The sequence below is a fragment of the Oncorhynchus nerka genome, linkage group LG15 (genome assembly GCF_034236695.1).
Source record: "Oncorhynchus nerka isolate Pitt River linkage group LG15, Oner_Uvic_2.0, whole genome shotgun sequence".
In the NCBI taxonomy this organism is placed as follows: domain Eukaryota; kingdom Metazoa; phylum Chordata; class Actinopteri; order Salmoniformes; family Salmonidae; genus Oncorhynchus; species Oncorhynchus nerka.
Window position 1 is genome coordinate 20000267 of NC_088410.1, and position 21680 is coordinate 20021946.

Here is a 21680-nt window from a genome sequence, read left to right on the forward strand (position 1 = left end):
GAAAAGGGGGTCTGGATGGATAGAACCCGTTGTAGCAGGATCAGTACTCCAGCACTGCTGTTCAATCACCAATATTAGCATAGAGGTTGAAATAAGAAGAAAATGGAACTTTAAAAGAAAGCCCATTGTCACTACTTTAAAATGGAGAAAGCCCATTTGTCACAGGAGCCATCTGATGGGGGCTATACAGAAAATGGGTAGACAGCTTAAAATTTTATTGTTTTCCCACACATAACCAAATAACCCTCAGCACATATCAAAGCTGCAGGCTAAAGTTAAAAATCTAAAGACTTGGTTTCTTCATAAAAAAAAGTCGCTCCTAAATTTCACCCAAGCTCCCAAACTAACCCTGATTCAGATGACCATCCTACCCATGCTAGATTACAGGTCAGCAGGTAAGGGTGCTCTCGAGCAGCTAGCTGTTCTTTACCATTCGGCCATCAGATTTGCCACCAACGCTCATCCTTATAGGAAAACACATCACTGCACTCAATACAGCACCTCAGCACAATACCCTCCAGTATGGTTGTCGGGATGTGTTTTGTCCATAGATTTATATGTTATATTTGTTTTGTATAATATATTTTTAATCCCAGTACCCCGTAGGATGTCAGTTTTGCCTTTGGTGGGAGTCATTGTAAATAAGAATTTGTTACAGCCAGTCTCTTAATCTGTCAATCTTGATCTAGTTTAATAAAATAAATATATTTTATATTAGTTTAATAAAATAATTTTGTGTTTTATATTTTATATTAGTTTGGGAATAAAATAAATGGGCTTATTTTATAAACATCACAGCAAAGATCAAACTGTTATGAAGGCTGGGAATAAAAATGAGCTAGTCTATGTTGTGACGTCCGTGCTCTCATCCATCTAATAGTCAAATTCTTATGTTAGTGCTGCAGCTGGGCATATACATTACCCCATGTTAGTGACGCCGACCTTATCTACATCTTTCATGTTAGTGACGCATGTTGTCTTCTACAAACTCTGCTACCATGTTAGTGACGCTATCTTGCTATCTACTTAGGTCTGAGCCCTCTGGAAAGCTGGCCCGAACGGATGTTAGTGACGCTTGTCTACAAATGTATTCTGCTGAGATAGTAGCTTTGAGAGTTTGTCCTCTATGTTAGTGATTTTTGTCTAGACGGGATTCATACCTCTATTTTAATCCCACCGTCTCTTGACAGATGAGACAAATCAGCCTTTTCTTTGCATTGTTAATTGTGGTTAAATACCCGCATTCTGAATCAATCTTATGTTAGTGATTATTCAGTCTATCTACCTCTATTTTTTTTGTTAGTGAGGCCAAATAGGTCTATCTACCTCTATGTTAGTGACTGACCTGAGTGACCTTGAAGACAGAGATGGGCTGAGAGGCACTCTCCCCATGAGCCACCAGCAGGTCCAACTGACCGTCCCCGTCAAAGTCTGTTACCGTGGCACCTGTCAATCACAGAGTCAACACATCAAATGGGCCAATCAAAAACAGGGCCTGTTTAACCCTAGTAAACCAGGGGAACTACCTGAACCAGGTGTGTTGTAATTTATGTTTTTAACTAATACTAAAACAGAATACATTAGTTTAAGAAGACTTTATTAATCTTGTATAAAAGGGGAATCAAACTCCATTTCTTGAGTGCCGAGTGTCTGCAGATTTTCGCTCCTAGTTTCCTTGATAAAGGAAGGTCATTGAAGAGTTAGGATCTCTCTCACTTGGTTGTCAAGGTCTTAATTAGACACGGAAACAACAAAACCAGCTGATACACGGTCCTCTGGGAATTGAGTTTGACTCTCCTGTTGTATAGGGACCAAAAGAATGAGTCTGCATGGTGTGGTTACCTGTACCCCGGCCCTGTGGCTCTGCTGCCTCCCCCACGTTTAGCTCCTCTATCTGGGGGTCAGCACCAGCCCTCCTGGCCACCCTGGAGGAGCAGGCAGACAACACACATCAGAAACACTTTCTATCTCTCACACACACACACACAGTTCAAGTCAAAGTTGGTGTCAGGGGTCAGAGGTACCTAAAGAGCCTGTTGGGGGCGTGTCCTCTGTAGGCGATGTTGTTGAAGAAGATGTCCAGCTCCTGGTCATTGTCAAAGTCAGCAGCAATGACCGTCCGCACGGGAGAGGGAGAGGAGAACGACCCACTGGCTATGTCCTGAGGAGGGAGCGAACAGAGAGGTTTATGGTCTTTGTTTCCATCCACTACCCCCACTCCTCTCCAACCTCCCTCTCCCATCCTGTTTTGTCCAACCTCAAATGGGCTCCCATCCTGTTTAACCCCCAGTAAACCTCTCCAACCTCCCATCCTGCTCTAACCCACATGTTTCTCCAACCTCCCATCCTGTTTAAGAAACCCCCACTCCTCTCCAACCTCCCTCTCCCATCCTGCTCCAACCCCCACTCCTCTCCAACCTCCCATCCTGCTCTAACCCACACTCCTCTCCAACCTCCCTCTCCCATCCTGCTCCAACCCCCACTCCTCTCCAACCTCCCATCCTGCTCCAACCCCCACTCCTCTTCAACCTCCCTCTCCCATCCTGCTTTGCCTCCCCCCCACTCCTCTCCAACCTCCCTCCTCCCATCCTGCTCTAACCCCAGAAACACTTTCTATCCTCCAACCTCCCATCCTGCTGTCAGGGGTCACACTCCCTCCAACCTGGGGGCCCTCTCCCATCCTGCTCCAACCTCCCTCCAACCTCCCATCCTGTCAACCTCTCCAATCCCTCCTGCTCTAACAGAGAGGTTTATGGTCTTTGTTTCCCCACTCCTCCAACCTCCCATCCATTTCAACCTCCCAACCTCCCATCCTGCTCAAACCCCACTCCTCTCAACCTCCCCTCCCATCCTGTTTCAACCCCCACCTCCTCTCCCAACCTCCCTCTCCCATCCTGCTCCCATCCCCCACTCCTCTCCAACCTCCCTCTCCCATCCTGCTCCACTCCCCCACCTCCCTCTCCCAACCTCCATCCTCCTCTCCAACCTCCCTCTCCCATTTCAACCCCCACTCCCTCTCCAACCTCCCATCCCATCGTGCTCCAACCCCACTCCTCTCCAACCTCCCTCTCCCATCCTGCTCCAACCCCACTCCTCTCCAACCTCCCTCTCCCATTTCAACCCCCACTCCTCTCCAACCTCCCTCTCCCATCGTGCTCCAACCCCACTCCTCTCCAACCTCCCTCTCCCATCGTGCTCCATTCTCCCTCTCCTCTCCAACCCCCCTCCCATTTCAACCCCACTCTCCCAACCCCACTCCTCTCCAACCTCCCTCTCCCATCGTTTCCAACCCCACTCCTCTCCAACCTCCCCTCCTCCCATCGTGCTCCAACCCCCACTCCAACCTCTCCAACCCCCACTCCTCTCCAACCTCCCTCTCCCATTTCAACCCCCACTCCTCTCCAACCTCCCTCTCCCCAACCCCACTTCTCCCTCTCCAACCTCCCTCTCCCATTTCAACCCCCACTCCTCTCTCTCACCCTGAATCTCTGGTTGTTGTCCTGTAGGTACAGTCTGTGCTGGCCGTTCCAGTTTCCATAGACGATGTCAGTCTTCCCGTCAGCGTTAAAGTCTGCCAGCGCCACACCTCGGCCGTGCTGGTTGCGGTCCTCCACACCTACACGGGGAGCCACATCACTGTCATCACAACTCCTATGCAGAGATCATGGCTATGGTCCAATTATCTCTCCTTCCTCCCACACACCCACCCTAGACACACACACCCACCCTAGACACACACACCCACCCTAGACACACACACTCTAGACACACCTGCCTGTTGAGCCATGTCAGTGAAGGTTCCGTCTCCATTGTTCCGGAATAGGAAGTTAGGTCCGTTCTCGTTGTCACAGAACACGTCAGAGCTGCTCTGGCTCAGGATTGGTCCAACCACTACACCACGCCCACCTGGTGGGAGGAGACAAACAGATACATAATATAGAAGATATTAGTTTGAGATGGGTAAGCGCACACACACACATTTCTTCCATGCACTCTTGTCCAGTACCTGTGTACTTGTTGACCCCGGCCTGTGCTGCTACGTCAGACAGGGCGATGATGCCCTTGGCCAGGTCACTGGCTGCCTCGTCCATCTCTATCAGGGCATGGGGACCAACATTTCCACTGGCATAGTTAGCTACATACACAGCATAACGCCCTGTACCCTACAGTAGAGAGAAAGAGGGGGATTAGAGGGGAGGGGGGTACAGACATAGACCACACACACAGAAAATATACACAGCATAATGCCCTGTACCCTACAGTAGAGAGGAGGGGGGGGGGTAAGAGAAAGAGAGGGGGTGGGGGCATACAGACATATAGACGACAGACAGACACACACAGATGGACAGAGAAAATAGTGAGAGAGGATGGAGACTATTTACATACTTTTCTGTCCACACACGCTACGGAGCGTCCTGCCATCCGATTGGCTACTCCTCTGCGCACGTTGATGTCATCCCCCAGCAGGTCCTCGAAGCGTCCGTTACGGAACTTAAAGAGCTTGTCAGAGTATGTGGCCCGACCTTCCAAAAGAAGATTGCTACTGACTACCAGAGTAACCGTTGTTGTTGTTTAAGCATTGTTGATGGTGTTTGTGTTTACCTGCTGTTATTGTTATTTACCAGAGTAAGCGTTGTTTGTATTGAGGAAGTAGATCTCCTCCCGCCCGTCCCCGTCTACGTCGCAGGCGGTCACCCCGATGGCGTTCCCCAGGGCGTCTCTCAGGGCGTAGAATGGAGAGCTGCGGTCGTCCACCGCCATGTTCACCAGCCTCTGCTGACCACGGTCATACTTCAGCACCAGGTTAGGACCGTTGTACCTGAGAATGGAGAACATTAGTAGCTGTAGTGGAGAACATTAGGAGGTGTAGTAGAGAACATTAGGAGGTGTAGTGGAGAACATTAGTAGAGAACATTAGTAGGTGTAGTGGAGAACATTAGGAGGTGTAGTGGAGAACATTAGTAGGTGTAGTGGAGAACATTAGTAGGTGTAGTAGAGAACATTAGTAGGTGTAGTGGAAAACATTAGGAGGTGTAGTGGAGAACATTAGTAGGTGTAGTGGAGAACATTAGGAGGTGTAGTAGAGAACATTAGGAGGTGTAGTGGAGAACATTAGGAGGTGTAGTAGAGAACATTAGGAGGTGTAGTGGAGAACATTAGGAGGTGTAGTAGAGAACATTAGGAGGTGCAGTGGAGAACATTAGGAGGTGTAGTGGAGAACATTAGGAGGTGCAGTGAGAACATTAGGAGGTGTAGTGGAGAACATTAGGAGGTGTAGTAGAGAACATTAGGAGGTGCAGTGGAGAACATTAGGAGGTGCAGTGGAGAACATTAGGAGGTGTAGTAGAGAACATTAGGAGGTGTAGTAGAGAACATTAGGAGGTGTAGTGGAGAACATTAGTAGAGAACATTAGGAGGTAGTGGAGAACATTAGGAGGTGTAGTAGGAGGTGTAGAGAGAGTGAGAACATTAGTAGCTGTAGTGGAGAACATTAGGAGGTGTAGTAGAGAACATTAGGAGGTGTAGTAGAGAACATTAGTAGAGAACATTAGGAGGTGCAGTGGAGAACATTAGGAGGTGCAGTGGAGAACATTAGGAGGTGTAGTGGAGAACATTAGGAGGTGTAGTAGAGAACATTAGGAGGTGTAGTGGAGAACATTAGGAGGTGTAGTGGAGAACATTAGGAGGTGTAGTGGAGAACATTAGGAGGTGTAGTAGAGAACATTAGGAGGTGTAGTAGAGAACATTAGTAGAGAACATTAGGAGGTGCAGTAGAGAACATTAGTAGAGAACATTAGGAGGTGCAGTGGAGAACATTAGGAGGTGTAGTGGAGAACATTAGGAGGTGTAGTGGAGAACATTAGGAGGTGTAGTAGAGAACATTAGTAGAGAACATTAGGAGGTGCAGTAGAGAACATTAGGAGGTGCAGTGGAGAACATTAGGAGGTACAGTGGAGAACATTAGGAGGTGTAGTGGAGAACATTAGGAGGTGTAGTGGAGAGAACATTAGGAGGTGTAGTAGAGAACATTAGGAGGTGCAGTAGAGAACATTAGGAGGTGCAGTGGAGAACATTAGGAGGTGCAGTGGAGAACATTAGGAGGTGTAGTGGAGAGAACATTAGGAGGTGCAGTAGAGAACATTAGGAGGTGCAGTAGAGAACATTAGGAGGTGCAGTGGAGAACATTAGGAGGTGTAGTAGAGAACATTAGTAGAGAACATTAGGAGGTGCAGTAGAGAACATTAGTAGAGAACATTAGGAGGTGCAGTGGAGAACATTAGGAGGTGCAGTGGAGAACATTAGGAGGTGTAGTGGAGAACATTAGGAGGTGTAGTAGAGAACATTAGTAGAGAACATTAGTAGAGAACATTAGTAGAGAACATTAGTAGGTGTAGTAGAGAACATTAGGAGGTGTAGTGGAGAACATTAGGAGGTGCAGTGGAGAACATTAGGAAGTGTAGTGGAGAGAACATTAGGAGGTGTAGTAGAGAACATTAGGAGGTGCAGTGGAGAACATTAGGAGGTGTAGTAGAGAACATTAGGAGGTGTAGTGGAGAGAACATTAGGAGGTGTAGTAGAGAACATTAGGAGGTGCAGTAGAGAACATTAGGAGGTGAAGTGGAGAACATTAGGAGGTGTAGTAGAGAACATTAGTAGGTGTAGTGGAGAACATTAGGAGGTGTAGTAGAGAACATTAGGAGGTGAACAGTGGAGAACATTAGGAGGTGCAGTGGAGAACATTAGGAGTGCAGTAGAGAACATTAGTAGAGAACATTAGGATAGTGCATTAGTAGAGAACATTAGGAGGTGCAGTGGAGAACATTAGGAGGTGCAGTGGAGAACATTAGGAGGTGTACTACTTTGAGAACATTAGGAGGTGCAGTAGAGAACATTGGAGTGCAGTACTTTGAGAACATTAGGAGGTGCAGTGGAGAACAGAGCCCTGATTCCCTGATAGTGCACTACTTTGAGAGCCCATTCCCTGGAGTGCACTACTTTGACCAGAGAACATTAGTGACCAGAGAACATTAGCCCTATTCCCTGGATAGTGCACTACTTTGACCAGAGCCCTATTCCCTGATAGTGCACTACTTTGGAGGTGATAGTACTACTTTGACCAGAGCCCTATTCCTGGATAGTAGTACTTTGAGAACATTCCCTGGAGGCACTACTTTGACCAGCCCTATTCCCTGGAGAACATTAGGATTCCCTGGATAGTGCACTACTTTACTTTGACCAGAGCCCTATTCCCTGGAGGTGACCAGAGCCCTATTCCCTGGATGGTGCACTACTACTTTGACCAGAACCCTATTCCCTGGATAGTGCACTACTTGACCAGACTAGGAGAACATTATTCCCTGGAGCACTACTTTGACCAGAGCCCAGTAGGACTTTGACCAGAGCCCTATTCCCTTAGCACTACTTTGAGGTGATAGTGCACTACTTTGACCAGAGCCCTATTCCCTGGAACACTTTAGGCCCTATTCCCTGGATAGTGCACTACTTTGACCAGAGCCCTATTCCTGGATAGACTTTGAACATTAGCACTACTTTGAGAGCCCTATTCCCTGATAGTGCACTACTTTGACCAGAACATTCCCTGGATAGTGCACTACTTTGACCAGAGCCCTATTCCCTGGAGAACATTGACCAGGAGGTGCACTACTTTGACCAGAGAGAACATTGACCAGAGAGGTGCAGAGCCCTATTCCCTGGGACTTTGACCACTATTAGCACTACTTTGAGAGCCCTATTCCCTGTAGCACTACTTTGACCAGAGATTCCCTGGAACATTATTCCCTGGTAGTGCACTACTTTGAAGCCCTATTCCCTTAGTGAGGTGCAGCCCTATTCCCTGGAGCACTACTTTGACCAAGCCCTATTCCTGGATAGTACTTTGACCAGAGCCCTATTCCCTGGATAGTGCACTACTTTGACCAGAGCCCTATTCCCTGGATAGAACTTTGACCAGAGCCCTATTCCCTGGATAGTGTAGCCCTATTCCTGGAGAACTATTAGGAGGTGTGCACTACTTTAGCCCTATTCCCTGGATAGAACTTTGACCAGAGATTCCCTGGGTGTAGCCCTAGAGAACCAGAGCCCTATTCCCTGGATAGAGAACATTAGTACTTTGACCAGAAGCCCTATTCCCTGGATAGTGCACTACTTTGACCAGGCCCTATTCCCTGGATAGTAGAGAACTACTTTGACCAGAGCCCTATTCCCTGGATAGTGCACTACTTTGACCAGAATTCCCTGGATTAGTAGGTGCATTCCCTGGATGGACTTTGACCAGAGCCCTATTCCCTGGATAGTGTACTACTTTGTGGAGAGAACCATTATTCCTGGAGGCACTACTTTGACCAGAGCCCTATTCCCTGGTAGACTTTGAACATTCCCTGGAGGTGTACTTTGACCAGAGAGAACTATTGACCAGAGCCCTATTCCCTGGTGTGCACTACTTTGACCAGAGAGAGCCCTATTCCCTTAGTGGAGAGTGATAGTGACTTTGACCAGAGCCCTATTCCCTGGAGTGTGACCAGAGCCCTATTCCCTGGATAGAACTACTTTGACCAGAGAGATAGTGCACTACTTTGACCAGAGTAGAGAACATTAGTAGGTGCACTACTTTGACCAGAGCCCTATTCCTGGAGTGCAACATTGACCAGAGATTCCTGGGTGCACTACTTTAGAGATTCCCTGGAACACTACTTTGACCAGAGCCCTAGGTGCCCTATTCCCTGGTAGGACTTTGAACATTAGGTGAGCCCTATTCCCTGTAGTGCACTACTTTGACCAAATGGATAGTGCCCTATTCCCTGGATAGCACTACTTTGACCAGAGCCCTATTCCCTGGATAGTGCACTTTGACCAGAGCCCTATTCCCTGGATAGTGCACTACTTTGACCAGAGCCCTATTCCCTGGATAGTGCACTACTTTGACCAGAGCCCTATTTGACCAGAGCCCTATTCCCTGGATAGTGCACTACTTTGACCAGAGCCCTATTCCCTGGATAGTGCACTACTTTGACCAGAGCCCTATTCCCTGGATAGTGCACTACTTTGACCAGAACCCTATTCCCTGGATAGTGCACTACTTTGACCAGAGCCCTATTCCCTGGATAGCCCTATTCCCTGATAGTGCACTACTTTGACCAGAGCCCTATTCCCTGGATAGTGCACTACTTTGACCAGAGCCCTATTCCCTGGATAGTGCACTACTTTGACCAGAGCCCTATTCCCTGGATAGTGCACTACTTTGACCAGAGCCCTATTCCCTGGATAGTGCACTACTTTGACCAGAGCCCTATTCCCCTATTGACCAGAGCCCTATTCCTGGATACTACTTTGACCAGAGCCCTATTCCCTGGATAGTGCACTACTTTGACCAGAGCCCTATTCCTGGATAGTGCACTACTTTGACCAGAGCCCTATTCCCTGGATAGTGCACTACTTTGACCAGAGCCCTATTCCCTGGATAGTGCACTACTTTGACCAGAGCCCTATTCCCTGGATAGTGCACTACTTTGACCAGAGCCCTATTCCCTGGATAGTGCACTACTTTGACCAGAGCCCTATTCCCTGGATAGTGCACTACTTTGCACTACTTTGACCAGAGCCCTATTCCCTGGATACTTTGCCCTATTCCCTACTTTGACCAGAGCCCTATTCCCTGGATAGTGCACTACTTTGACCAGAGCCCTATTCCCACTACTTTGACCAGAGCCCTATTCCCTGGATAGTGCACTACTTTGACCAGAGCCCTATTCCCTGGATAGTGCACTACTTTGACCAGAGCCCTATTCCCTGGATAGTGCACTACTTTGACCAGAGCCCTATTCCCTGGATAGTGCACTACTTTGACCAGAGCCCTATTCCCTGGATAGTGCACTTTACTATTTGACCAGAGCCCTATTCCCTGGATAGTGCACTACTTTGACCAGAGCCCTATTCCCTGGATAGTGCACTACTTTGACCAGAGCCCTATTCCCTGGATAGTGCACTACTTTGACCAGAGCCCTATTCCCTGGATAGTGCACTACTTTGACCAGAGCCCTATTCCCTGGATAGTGCACTACTTTGACCAGAACCCTATTCCCTGGATAGTGCACTACTTTGACTAGAGCCCTATTTCCTGGATAGTGCACTACTTTGACCAGAGCCCTATTCCCTGGATAGTGCACTACTTTGACCAGAGCCCCAACTTCAGAACCAGGTTAGGGCCGTTGAACCCAAGAATGGGTGTAAGTTGAGAATATTGGGTAATTGATGCATAGCCTGTAAAGTCCTATGGTCCAGTACACTGTTACTCAATGATGGCGTTTGAATGCCCTCTCCAGCTCTCTCTTTCTTTATCTAACCCCCCACCCACACTCTCACCCCGCCACCACCACCTCCAGGTCTCCGTCTCCATCCACATCAGTAACGGCCATCCCATAGTTCAGCTGGGTGGGGTTGTGCTGGTTGTCAGGAGGTAGGACTGTCTCAGTCACTGACCGAAACATGGGCTCGGAACTCTGGGCCAAACCACACCCACACAGCACCAGGAGGGGGAGGAGCAGGGGAAGACCCGCCCACCAACGCAGCATCATCACAACAATCTGAATAGAAATGGAATTGATCCAAATTCCCCAATTCTGCAACAGACACCAAACGGGTTTTTAGTTAAATATTCAAAAAGTTACAGGGTGTTTATATGTAACCTTAGACCACTATGTTAATACACGGTTTTAAACACCATCATTTGATATCAACATTAGAATCATAGGGCATGCATAGCATAGTATAGGCTACTAAAGAATATAGGTTGGTGAGAGCAGGTACAGCAGGCAGCACACTGAACAATAACAAAAACATTGTCTACAGTGCATAATTTACATCATTACATCATCGACTCAACAGCAATACCCTCAAACGGCGAAATTCCTATTTACCCCTGTCCAAAAGAGCCTAATATGACAATTACCTATAGAAAATTGTGCGTACCAGTGTACAAAAGTGAAGACGTACCATAAATATGCAATGAGAAAAACTATCAAGAGAAAAACCATACACCCAGTGAAGACCTCGTGCATTAGATTACGTCAAGAGTTCTGCGTGCACCTGCAACAGGTTTTATTCTATACTATTATTATGTCGTTAGTTATGCAATACTGTAATCACAACTGTAATACTGAGATGAACACTTATTTCAGAACATGCACCTACTGTGTTCTGCTGTTTATTCGTTTGGGAGAAGAAGAGATCATTTCATTCAAACACTGCACATAAATCTTACCTTATATCAGTTTTCAGCAGGACTCCGGTGTTCTATCCTTCGACTGTGGAAGCGCTAGGATGAGAAAACGTTACTGTATTCTAATGCGTTGTGTAAATTGCCTTATACAATTTCAATGTTGGTGCATTATGCAAGCACTTGTGTAAGTGGTTATCCAATAAGGGTGGAACGAATAATTTTAATATTCGGCGGTTCGACCAATGACTTGTCTTTTTTTCAACAGAACTACAACTACCAGCAGCGATTTTAGTATTACGTAATATAAATGCGACAGTATGTTTTTTTCCCCTTCTAATTCTAAACATCCGGCGGTTTGCTGTTCGGTTGATATCTAGCCAAGTGATAAGCTACAGATTAAGGTATTTTGCTAATGCTTATATGTTTATGATTGTAAGGAAATAATTGTATAGAATGTCTTGCTCTACAGTGCGTTATGTGTTTAGGTGTATTCGGGTTATTGCTAGTTACACTGGATGCTGCTGCATAACGCAGCCAAGTCTAATTTATCACTCAAACACCCCGTTACTGACAACGAATTAGCAGAGAATGTAGTTAACCAGTTTGGACTTGTTTTTAATTTAGTACAGTATAGTTGTGTAAGATTTGTACATGCAGTTTAAATGGTACTAAGTACCATGGCGCATGCGTGCTAGCTATTAAACTCATGAGGGGGCTTATGCGACTTAACTAAAGAGAATTGGAGAGAGGGGCCTAGCTACTCAATTAACCTATGCATCTTTAATGATTTGTTCCTACTCCTTTCTCTTCCATGTAGGACAGTTGTATGGTGATGGAGGAGGAACAACCTCAAGAGGACTGCGCCCAACCCCAGCCCTCCGCATCCTGCTCCAAGAAGCCAGACAAGCCCCTCTACCAGCCCAAGAAGAAGCAGGACGGCCCCAAAGATAAGGCTCAAATCCAGGGAGACGGCAAACCAAAGCCCAGGCCTCGCTACACGGACAAGGCCCGAAAGAATGCCAAGAACAAGAAGGACAAAGGAGGGAAGACTGGAGGAGAGGGGAATGGAGTCCTAAACGGTGAGGCCAAACTGGAGGAGACGGTAGAAGAAGGAGGAGGCGACGCAGGGCCACAGAATGACGGACAGGCTGCTACAGCCAACCAGGGAGGAGATGGAGATGTGGGTTCGCGACTGGAGACGGGGAGCAAGAGTTCTCCGTCTGAGAGAGAAGGGGGACCCCGGGAGGGGATAGAGGCAGGCCCTCAGGAAGAGGAGGAGGAGGAGAGCTGGGACGCTCTCTTTGATGACGAAGGAGAGTGTTTGGAACCCCATGTGCTAGAGGAGGTGAGTCTGTCTACCTGTGTCTGTCCCTGTCTGTCAGGAGGTGAGTCTGTCTACCTGTGTCTGTCCCTGTCTGTCAGGAGGTGAGTCTGTCTACCTGTGTCTGTCCCTGTCGGTCAGGAGGTGAGTCTGTCTACCTGTGTCTGTCCCTGTCTGTCAGAAGGTGAGTCTGTCTACCTGTGTCTCTCCCTGTCTGTCAGGAGGTGAGTCTGTCTACCTGTGTCTCTCCCTGTCTGTCAGGAGGTGAGTCTGTCTACCTGTGTCTCTCCCTGTCTGTCAGGAGGTGAGTCTGTCTACCTGTGTCTGTCCCTGTCTGTCAGGAGGTGAGTCTCTGTCCCTGTCCCCCAGATTACTGCTGTAACACTCAGTGTTTGTCTGCTACATGTTTGCTACTTATTAGTGGTACTATTGCTGCAATGCTGTTATTTACACATCTACTGTTCTGTCTATAGTTGGAAATCGTTAGGAGACTAGTAAGCAAAATGACTCTCTCACCCTCTCTCTCGCTCACCCTCTCTCTCGCTCACCCTCTCTCTCTCGCTCACCCTCTCTCTCTCGCTCACCCTCTCTCTCTCGCTCACCCTCTCTCTCTCGCTCACCCTCTCTCTCTCGCTCACCCTCTCTCTCTCTCTCACCTCTCTGCCCCCCTCACACTCTCACGCTCTCTCTCACCTCTCTGCCCCCCTCACACTCTCTCTCTCTCTCTCTCACCTCTCTGCCCCCCTCACACTCTCACCTCTCTCCCCTCTCTCTCTCTCTCTCTCTCTCTCTCTCTCTCTCACCTCTCTGCCCCCCTCTCTCTCAGCTGGCCATAAAGCAGGGCAGGAAGAAGCGGCCGGTGCAGGAGGCCAGGTTTGACTACTACAGCTTGGATCAGGACAGAGAGGGGGATGATGACACTGAGCTCACGGAGGATGAGCTGTCTAACATCATAGAAATCTACGACTTCCCCACAGAGTTTAAGACTGAAGACCTGGTCAAATCCTTCCAGGCCTACCAGTACGTACCAGCCTTTACTGTCTTTTTACGAGTCCTGAGGTTCAGTCACACCCTAGTCCCTATCAATACACAGCGATGATCCGTCGAGGGGCAGCCGAAGCTCCGCCTACAGTATGTGGTGAAGCTCCGCCTACAGTATGTGGTGAAGCTCCGCCTACAGTATGTGGTGAAGCTCCGCCTACAGTATGTGGTGAAGCTCCGCCTACAGTATGTGGTGAAGCTCCGCCTACAGTATGTGGCGAAGCTCCGCCTACAGTATGTGGCGAAGCTCCGCCTACAGTATGTGGCGAAGCTCCGCCTACAGTATGTGGCGAAGCTCCGCCTACAGTATGTGGCGAAGCTCCGCCTACAGTATGTGGCGAAGCTCCGCCTACAGTATGTGGCGGTGATGTGGTGATGAGATGCTGAAGGTGTGTGTGTGTGTGTGTGTGTGTGTGTGTGTGTGTGTAGGCAGAGAGGCTTTGACATCCAGTTTGTGGACGATACACACGCCCTGGCTCTCTTCAACAGCCCCATAGCAGGTGAGTCACACAGCTTTTATAAAGGAAAGGAAAAGCCATAGACTCTGGCAGCTCTGTCTGACACAATCAGTTATTCACACACCTCGTCACAGGTGAGCTACACCTGACCACAGGTGACGGATACAGCTGAACACCTTATCGAAAACACTGCGTGTCTCTCTTCTGTCAGACTTTACTGAAGATGTGTTGGATGATCAAATGAAGTAGTGGTCAACATGTTTTAATAGTAGAGCTGACTTAGCTGTCTTCTCAGTCAACACTCAAGTCAACATCTGAGGTAAACATTTAGCAACTGAACTCTCTGTCTGTGCACGTGGGTTATTGTGTCTGTGTGTGTGTCAGCTCGGGAGGCTCTGAGGACCAAACACCCGCTGTTGAAGGTCAGGTCTCTGGCTAAAGCCTCCGTCACCACCAGGGCCAAGGCTCGCAGCTGCTCAGGTACTGACTGTCCTCTCTTTCATTCATCTGTCCATCCTTTATCCTCTATTATCTGACTGAGTATTTCTGGAACTCCTTCATCTTTGACCTGGTCTGTCTGTTGGTCATATCTCCTGTATTCTCTCTCTCTCATATCTCCTGTATTCTCTCTCTCTCATATCTCCTGTATTCTCTCGCTCTCATATCTCCTGTATTCTCTCGCTCTCATATCTCCTGTATTCTCTCGCTCTCATATCTCCTGTATTCTCTCTCTCTCATATCTCCTGTATTCTCTCCTCTCATATCTCCTGTATTCTCCCTCTCATATCTCCTGTATTCTCCCTCTCATATCTCATATTCTCTCCTGTATTCTCTCCCTCTCATATCTCCTGTATTCTCCCTCTCATATCTCCTGTATTCTCCCTCTCATATCTCCTGTATTCTCTCCCTCTCATATCTCCTGTATTCTCTCCCTCTCATATCTCCTGTATTCTCTCCCTCTCATATCTCCTGTATTCTCTCCTCTCATATCTCCTGTATTCTCTCCCTCTCATATCTCCTGTATTCTCTCTCTCTCATATCTCCTGTATTCTCTCCTCTCATATCTCCTGTATTCTCTCTCCTCTCATATCTCCTGTATTCTCTCTCTCTCATATCTCCTGTATTCTTCCCTCTCATATCTCCTGTATTCTCTCCCTCTCATATCTCCTGTATTCTCTCCCTCTCATATCTCCTGTATTCTCTCTCTATCATATCTCCTGTATTCTCTCCCTCTCATATCTCCTGTATTCTCTCGCTCTCATATCTCTTGTATTCTCCCTCTCATATCTCTTGTATTCTCTCTCCTTCACCTCATTTTATTCTCTTCATTTATTCTTCCCTGCTTCTCCCTTTCTTGTCACTTGTTGTGTATTCTTTGTCCTTCTTCCTTGCTTTTTAAAAAAACGTTATTTTACTTTCTTTGCCCCCCTCCCTTCCTCTTTCATTCCATCAACACTGTCCCTCCTCTCCTCCAGACTACCTGCTCCCTACTAAGGAGCGTCCCCAGACCAGTGCAGTGTTGGCCCGCAGGCTGGTGATGGGGGCGCTGGGCGTCAAGAGTCCCCAGAGCAAAGAGCACCGTGAAGCAGAGAGAAAGAAACTGCAAGATGCCAGAGGTACGTGATTTCAAGGGGCAATCTGTAATTCAAGTAATAATAACAACAGAGGTGACCCCGCCACTTGTTTTGGTAAACGGCTGAGGGATGTAACCCCTCTCCAATTCACAGACCGCTATGTATGCAAGGACTGACCATCCATGACATCAGACTGATCGTTTTAACCATATTTTGAAGCTATACGGTGCATTCAGAAAGTATTCAGATCCCTTGACTTTTTCAACATTTTGTTACGTTTCAGCCTGATTCTAAAATGTGTATATATAAAAACAAAAAAAATCATCAATTTGTTAAATTTGCAAAAATGTCTAAACCTTTTTTTTCACACCATTATGGGGTGTAGATCTATGTATTTAAACTCTTTTAGAATACGGGGTTTTGATGGGGTACGACCAATGATGGGGATAACCCTGGGTGACTGACAGGGGGCGCTGTTTTGAAGCCACCGCAAAGCCGTCTTGGTACTCGTGCATTGTAAATATATACAGTATATCACAAAAGTGAGTACACCCCTCTCATTTTTTGTAAATATTTGAGTATATCTTTTCATGTGACAACACTGAAGAAATGACACTTTGCTACAATGTAAAGTAGTGAGTGTACAGCTTGTATAACAGTGTACATTTGCTGTCCCCTCAAAATAACTCAACACACAGCCATTAATGTCTAAACCGCTGGCACCCCTAAGTGAAAATGTCCAAATTGGGCCCAATTTTCCCTCCCCGGTGTCATGTGACTCGTTAGTGTTACAAGGTCTCAGGTGTGAATGGGGAGCAGGTGTGTTAAATTTGGTGTCATCGCTCTCACACTCCCTCATACTGACTGGTCACTGGAAGTTCAACATGGCACCTCATGGCAAAGAACTCTCTGAGGATCTGAAAAAAAGAATTGTTGCCCTACATAAAGATGGCCTTTTAAAGGCAGTAAAGACGGTTTAGTCATTAATGGCTGTGTGTTGAGTTATATTGAGGGGACAGCAAATGTACACTGTTAAACAAGCTCACTACTTTACATTGTAGCAGAGTGTCATTTCTTCAGTGTTGTCTCATGAAAAGATATACTCAAATATTTACAAAAATGTGTCGGCCTCCCGGATGACGCAGTGGTTAAGGGCGCTGTACTGCAGCGCCAGCTGTGCCATCAGAGACTCTGGGTTCGGCCCAGGCTCTGTCGTAACCGGCCGCGACCGGGAGGTCCGTGGGGCGATGCACAATTGGCCTAGCGTCGTCCGGGTTAGGGAGGGTTTGGCCGGTAGGGATATCCTTGTCTCACCAGCGACTCCTGTGGTGGGCCGGGCGCAGTGCGCGCTAACCAAGGATGCCAGGTGCACGGTGTTTCCTCCGACACATTGGTGCGGCTGGCTTCCGGGTTGGATGCGCGCTGTGTTAAGAAGCAGTGCGGCTTGGTTGGGTTGTGTATCGGAGGACGCATGACTTTCAACCTTCGTCTCTCCCGAGCCCGTACGGGAGTTGTAGCGATGAGACAACATAGTAGCTACTAACAATTGGACACCACGAAATTGGGGAGAAAAAGGGGTAAAATTCAACAACAAAAAAACAACAAAAATGTCACTTTTGTGATATACTGTATATATATTGGAAGCTATGTAAATGCATTTATTAATGTCAACATTCGTTTTTGACAAGCAGATTATATTACAGACACCTTAATGCAAACTTTAAATTAGATTATTCAAACAGGAACATAAAAAAATAGAATAATATCTTACTGTCCCCACTACAACAGCAAAATATTTAAATACATGTCATGTTGTCCTTGAAACATTTAATTAAAATACTGTAGAATTCCATTCATTCCTATGGAGGACTGATCTCTCTGGGGAGTGCCAACATGGCCAACCAGTGGCTCCAAAGCAAGTAATTAGCCAATACGTAGCGTCAGCAATCCAGGGTTCATCTACATCATTAGTATGCCAGTTGAAGTAAGCTGTCGTAGAGTGTTGCTACCACTAGGGGGTGGTGTTCTGTCACTGATGTCTTTCCAGGACCATGAACCCGAAGAAGAGTCTCAGCCTCAGAGAGACTGAGGACAATGCGCTCATCTAGTGTTCTATAAACACACACACACACTGCACGTCCTGGAAATGGCTTCCAGTCATGTTGTAAGTGTAGCCTTGCTTCCAAAGACCAGCTATTGGGGGGGGAAGTAGTGTCCTGACGAGATACAAATATAGAACAGATTGTCAGGAAGAACGGACAACTAGATGTTTTCTGGTGTTGACCACTTCTTTCACTGAGAGAGAGAGGAGACGTGTGTGTGTGTGTGTGTGTGTGGTGTGTGTGTGTGAGAGACGGAGTCCTGAGAGGTTTGGTTTCTGGTTAGACAGCTGACACACACACTCTCCCGTCTCTCTGGCTAAGAGTTTCCTTGAGTTGTTCTCCTCACGCCCTGTGTTGCCGGGCAGAACCTCTACTCTATAATTTCCCTGTTGTTTATTTCTCCTCCCAGGGGATTTATAAGTGGATACATACAGCTAGAAGGGCCAGTCCACTCTGGTGTTATTTCCCCTCCCAGGGGATTTATAAGTGGATACATACAGCTAGAAGGGCCAGTCCACTCTGGTGCAGTTGGCACCTACTACCAAAGGCACTTAAATATTTTGTCCTACCCATCCACCCTCTGAATGACACACACACACAATCCATGTCTCAAGGCTTAAAAATCCTTCTTTAACCCGTCTCCTCCCCTTCATCTACACTGATTGAAGTGGATTTAACAAGTGACATCAGTAAAGGAGTACAGGTTTCACCTGGGAGGGAGGGGAGGGGAGGGATGGAGGGGAGGGAGGGAGATGACTGCTTATGGAACTGCCTTTGTTTTCTGGCTGGATAACTGTTGTGCTCTACTGTTCTCAGGGGAACTTACAAGATGTTATGTGATCATAGACATTATGTGTCTCAGTGTGAAGCTCTGTTTAGATTGTTCTAGACAACTAGCGCTCCCTCCCCCTGGTGCCCAGTGAGCACAAGACATTGAAAAGACGTCTTTTCAACCAGAAAATACATATTTTCAACCAAAAAATACGTATTTTCAACCCCCAAAAGATATTATTATAAGGTGGGATGTGCTTTTATACAGTAACATCCTGTTGTCATATACACTCTTCTGTGATTCATACAGTAGACTTAATCATATACACATGATTCATACAGTAGACTTAATCATATACACATGATTCATACAGTAGACTTAATCATATACACATGATTCATACAGTAGACTTAATCATATACACATGATTCATACAGTAGACTTAATCATATACACATGATTCATACAGTAGACTTAATCATATACACATGATTCATACAGTAGACTTAATCATATACACATGATTCATACAGTAGACTTAATCATATACACATGATTCATACAGTAGACTTAATCATATACACATGATTCATACAGTAGACTTAATCATATATACTCTTCTGTGATTCATACAGTAGACTTAATCATATAAGTTCTATATTCTATGTGTACATCAGTGTGGGCATTAGATTCATTAGGATCCCCGTTTGCCGACACCAATGGAGACAACTGGTCTTACTGGGGTCCGACACATGAAAAATACTTTACAGACCAAAAAAAAGACGTTAAAATGGACATTTAAAGACATTAACATGTACTGTGTGTGTCTATCAGTGACACAGACACGTCACTACTTACACACCTGTGTTAACATGAGTTATTGTGGAGCTGTTCTCTCTGCTGACTTAAAGGTCATGGAACATTTCATCCTGTAACTGGCGCCAAATGTCAATGACAAACCAGTACCAGGCTGCAGGTAACCTAGTGGTTAGAGACAGGTAGCCTAGTGGTTAGAGACAGGTAGCCTAGTGGTTAGAGGCAGGTACCCTAGTGGTTAGAGGCAGGTACCCTAGTGGTTAGAGGCAGGTACCCTAGTGGTTAGAGGCAGGTACCCTAGTGGTTAGAGGCAGGTACCCTAGTGGTTAGAGGCAGGTACCCTAGTGGTTAGAGGCAGGTACCCTAGTGGTTAGAGGCAGGTACCCTAGTGGTTAGAGGCGGGGTACCCTAGTGGTTAGAGGCGGGGTACCCTAGTGGTTAGAGGCGGGGTACCCTAGTGGTTAGAGGCGGGGTACCCTAGTGGTTAGAGGCGGGGTACCCTAGTGGTTAGAGGCGGGGTACCCTAGTGGTTAGAGGCGGGGTACCCTAGTGGTTAGAGGCGGGGTACCCTAGTGGTTAGAGGCGGGGTAGCCTAGTGGTTAGAGGCGGGGTAGCCTAGTGGTTAGAGGCGGGGTAGCCTAGTGGTTAGAGGCGGGGTAGCCTAGTGGTTAGAGGCGGGGTAGCCTAGTGGTTAGAGGCGGGGTAGCCTAGTGGTTAGAGCGTTGGACTCGTTAACCGAAAGGTTGCAAGATCTAATCCCCGAGCTGACAAGGTAAAAATCTCTCGTTCTGCCCCTGAACAAGGCAGTTAACCCACTGTTCCTAGACCAGTTAACCCACTGTTCCTAGACCAGTTAACCCACTGTTCCTAGACCAGTTAACCCACTGTTCCTAGACCAGTTAACCCACTGTTCCTAGACCAGTTAACCCACTGTTCCTAGACCAGTTAACCCACTGTTCCTAGACCAGTTAACCCACTGTTCCTAGACCAGTTAACCCTCTGTTCCTAGACCAGTTAACCCACTGTTCCTAGACCAGTTAACCCACTGTTCCTAGACCAGTTAACCCACTGTTCCTAGACCAGTTAACCCACTGTTCCTAGACCAGTTAACCCACTGTTCCTAGACCAGTTAACCCACTGTTCCTAGACCAGTTAACCCACTGTTCCTAGACCAGTTAACCCACTGTTCCTAGACCAGTTAACCCACTGTTCCTAGACCAGTTAACCCACTGTTCCTAGACCAGTTAACCCACTGTTCCTAGACCAGTTAACCCACTGTTCCTAGACCAGTTAACCCACTGTTCCTAGACCAGTTAACCCACTGTTCCTAGACCAGTTAACCCACTGTTCCAAGGCCGTCATTGAAAATAAGAATTTGTTCTTAACTGACTCGTTAAATAAAGGTAATATAAAAAACTAGCAAAGGAATAGAACTCCATGAGAGAGAAACATACTTGTTTGAACGCTTGTGAATTTAGATCCTTTTGTTTACCGCGACGAGCCAGTCTGACTGTTTGGTACAACTTCCTGTGTTAAGATGAGTTCTTGTTCAAGAGGTTGACAACAACAGCAAAAACATTAGCAATATGTTTCTTCATGTCCTTTCAACAGATGTGTTCTGGATAGTGATACGGTAAGAGGCAGTCCTGAGCCTTTCAGGACGTCTCTAAGTGTCTTTCACAAAACCGTGAAGAAATGAAGGCTAATATATTACATGTTGCTCCTTTAAAGTGGAACTAGTCTTTGTCTTTAGGATAGTATTGACAACTAGTAGTAGTATTGATTTACTTTCCTATCAACCTGTCTGTCTTTCAGAGCAGAAGCGTCTGGCAGCTAAACAGAGAGACGACGCCTGGGAAGGGAAAGCCTGACAGAGAGGAACCACTTCCTCCATCCTCCACCGTAGGGACTAGACACACCTCCATCCCATCCTCCCTCCACCGTAGGGACTAGACACACCTCCATCCCATCCTCCCTCCACCGTAGGGACTAGACACACCTCTGTTCCATCCTCCCTCCACCGTAGGGACTAGACACACCTCCGTCCCATCCTCCCTCCACCGTAGGGACTAGACACACCTCCATCCCATCCTCCCTCCACCGTAGGGACTAGACACACCTCCATCCCATCCTCCCTCCACCGTAGGGACTAGACACACCTCCATCCCATCCTCCCTCCACTGTAGGGACTAGACACACCTCCGTTCCATCCTCCCTCCACCGTAGGGACTAGACACACCTCCATCCCATCCTCCCTCCACTGTAGGGACTAGACACACCTCCATCCCATCCTCCCTCCACTGTAGGGACTAGACACACCTCCATCCCATCCTCCCTCCACCGTAGGGACTAGACACACC

General features: G+C 47.2%; 2 protein-coding genes across 5 annotated transcripts in view; one reads left to right on the plus strand and one right to left on the minus strand.

Annotated features, from left to right (window-relative positions):
* Positions 1-11458, minus strand: part of crtac1a (cartilage acidic protein 1a) — a 33038-nt gene extending 21580 nt beyond the window's left edge. Inside the window, exons 1-10 of one of the 2 annotated variants that reach the window (XM_065001241.1) lie at positions 11279-11458; positions 10381-10637; positions 4623-4819; positions 4387-4523; positions 4007-4163; positions 3772-3906; positions 3480-3616; positions 2025-2161; positions 1843-1925; positions 1346-1446 (exon numbers count right to left, since the gene is read on the minus strand). In XM_065001241.1, coding sequence (XP_064857313.1) covers positions 1346-1446; positions 1843-1925; positions 2025-2161; positions 3480-3616; positions 3772-3906; positions 4007-4163; positions 4387-4523; positions 4623-4819; positions 10381-10592 — 1296 coding nt within the window. In that variant the 5' untranslated portion in view covers positions 10593-10637; positions 11279-11458. The remainder of the gene's footprint in view (positions 1-1345; positions 1447-1842; positions 1926-2024; positions 2162-3479; positions 3617-3771; positions 3907-4006; positions 4164-4386; positions 4524-4622; positions 4820-10380; positions 10638-11278) is intronic. The other variant, XM_065001242.1, reaches the window with a different exon arrangement.
* A 76-nt stretch (positions 11459-11534) lies between these two features.
* r3hcc1l (R3H domain and coiled-coil containing 1-like) lies at positions 11535-21680 on the plus strand. Of its 3 annotated transcripts, none has more exons than XM_065001251.1 (7): positions 11535-11637; positions 12054-12581; positions 13384-13577; positions 14028-14098; positions 14441-14536; positions 15532-15672; positions 21136-21680. In XM_065001251.1, the coding sequence occupies exons 2-7, from the start codon at positions 12063-12065 to the stop codon at positions 21189-21191; spliced, it is 1077 nt and encodes a 358-aa protein (XP_064857323.1). In that variant the 5' UTR covers positions 11535-11637; positions 12054-12062; the 3' UTR covers positions 21192-21680. The 3 variants fall into 3 exon arrangements, with proteins under 3 accessions (XP_064857323.1, XP_064857325.1, XP_064857324.1); XM_065001253.1 differs by having other exon boundaries at positions 21141-21680; XM_065001252.1 differs by having other exon boundaries at positions 11551-11637; positions 12050-12581.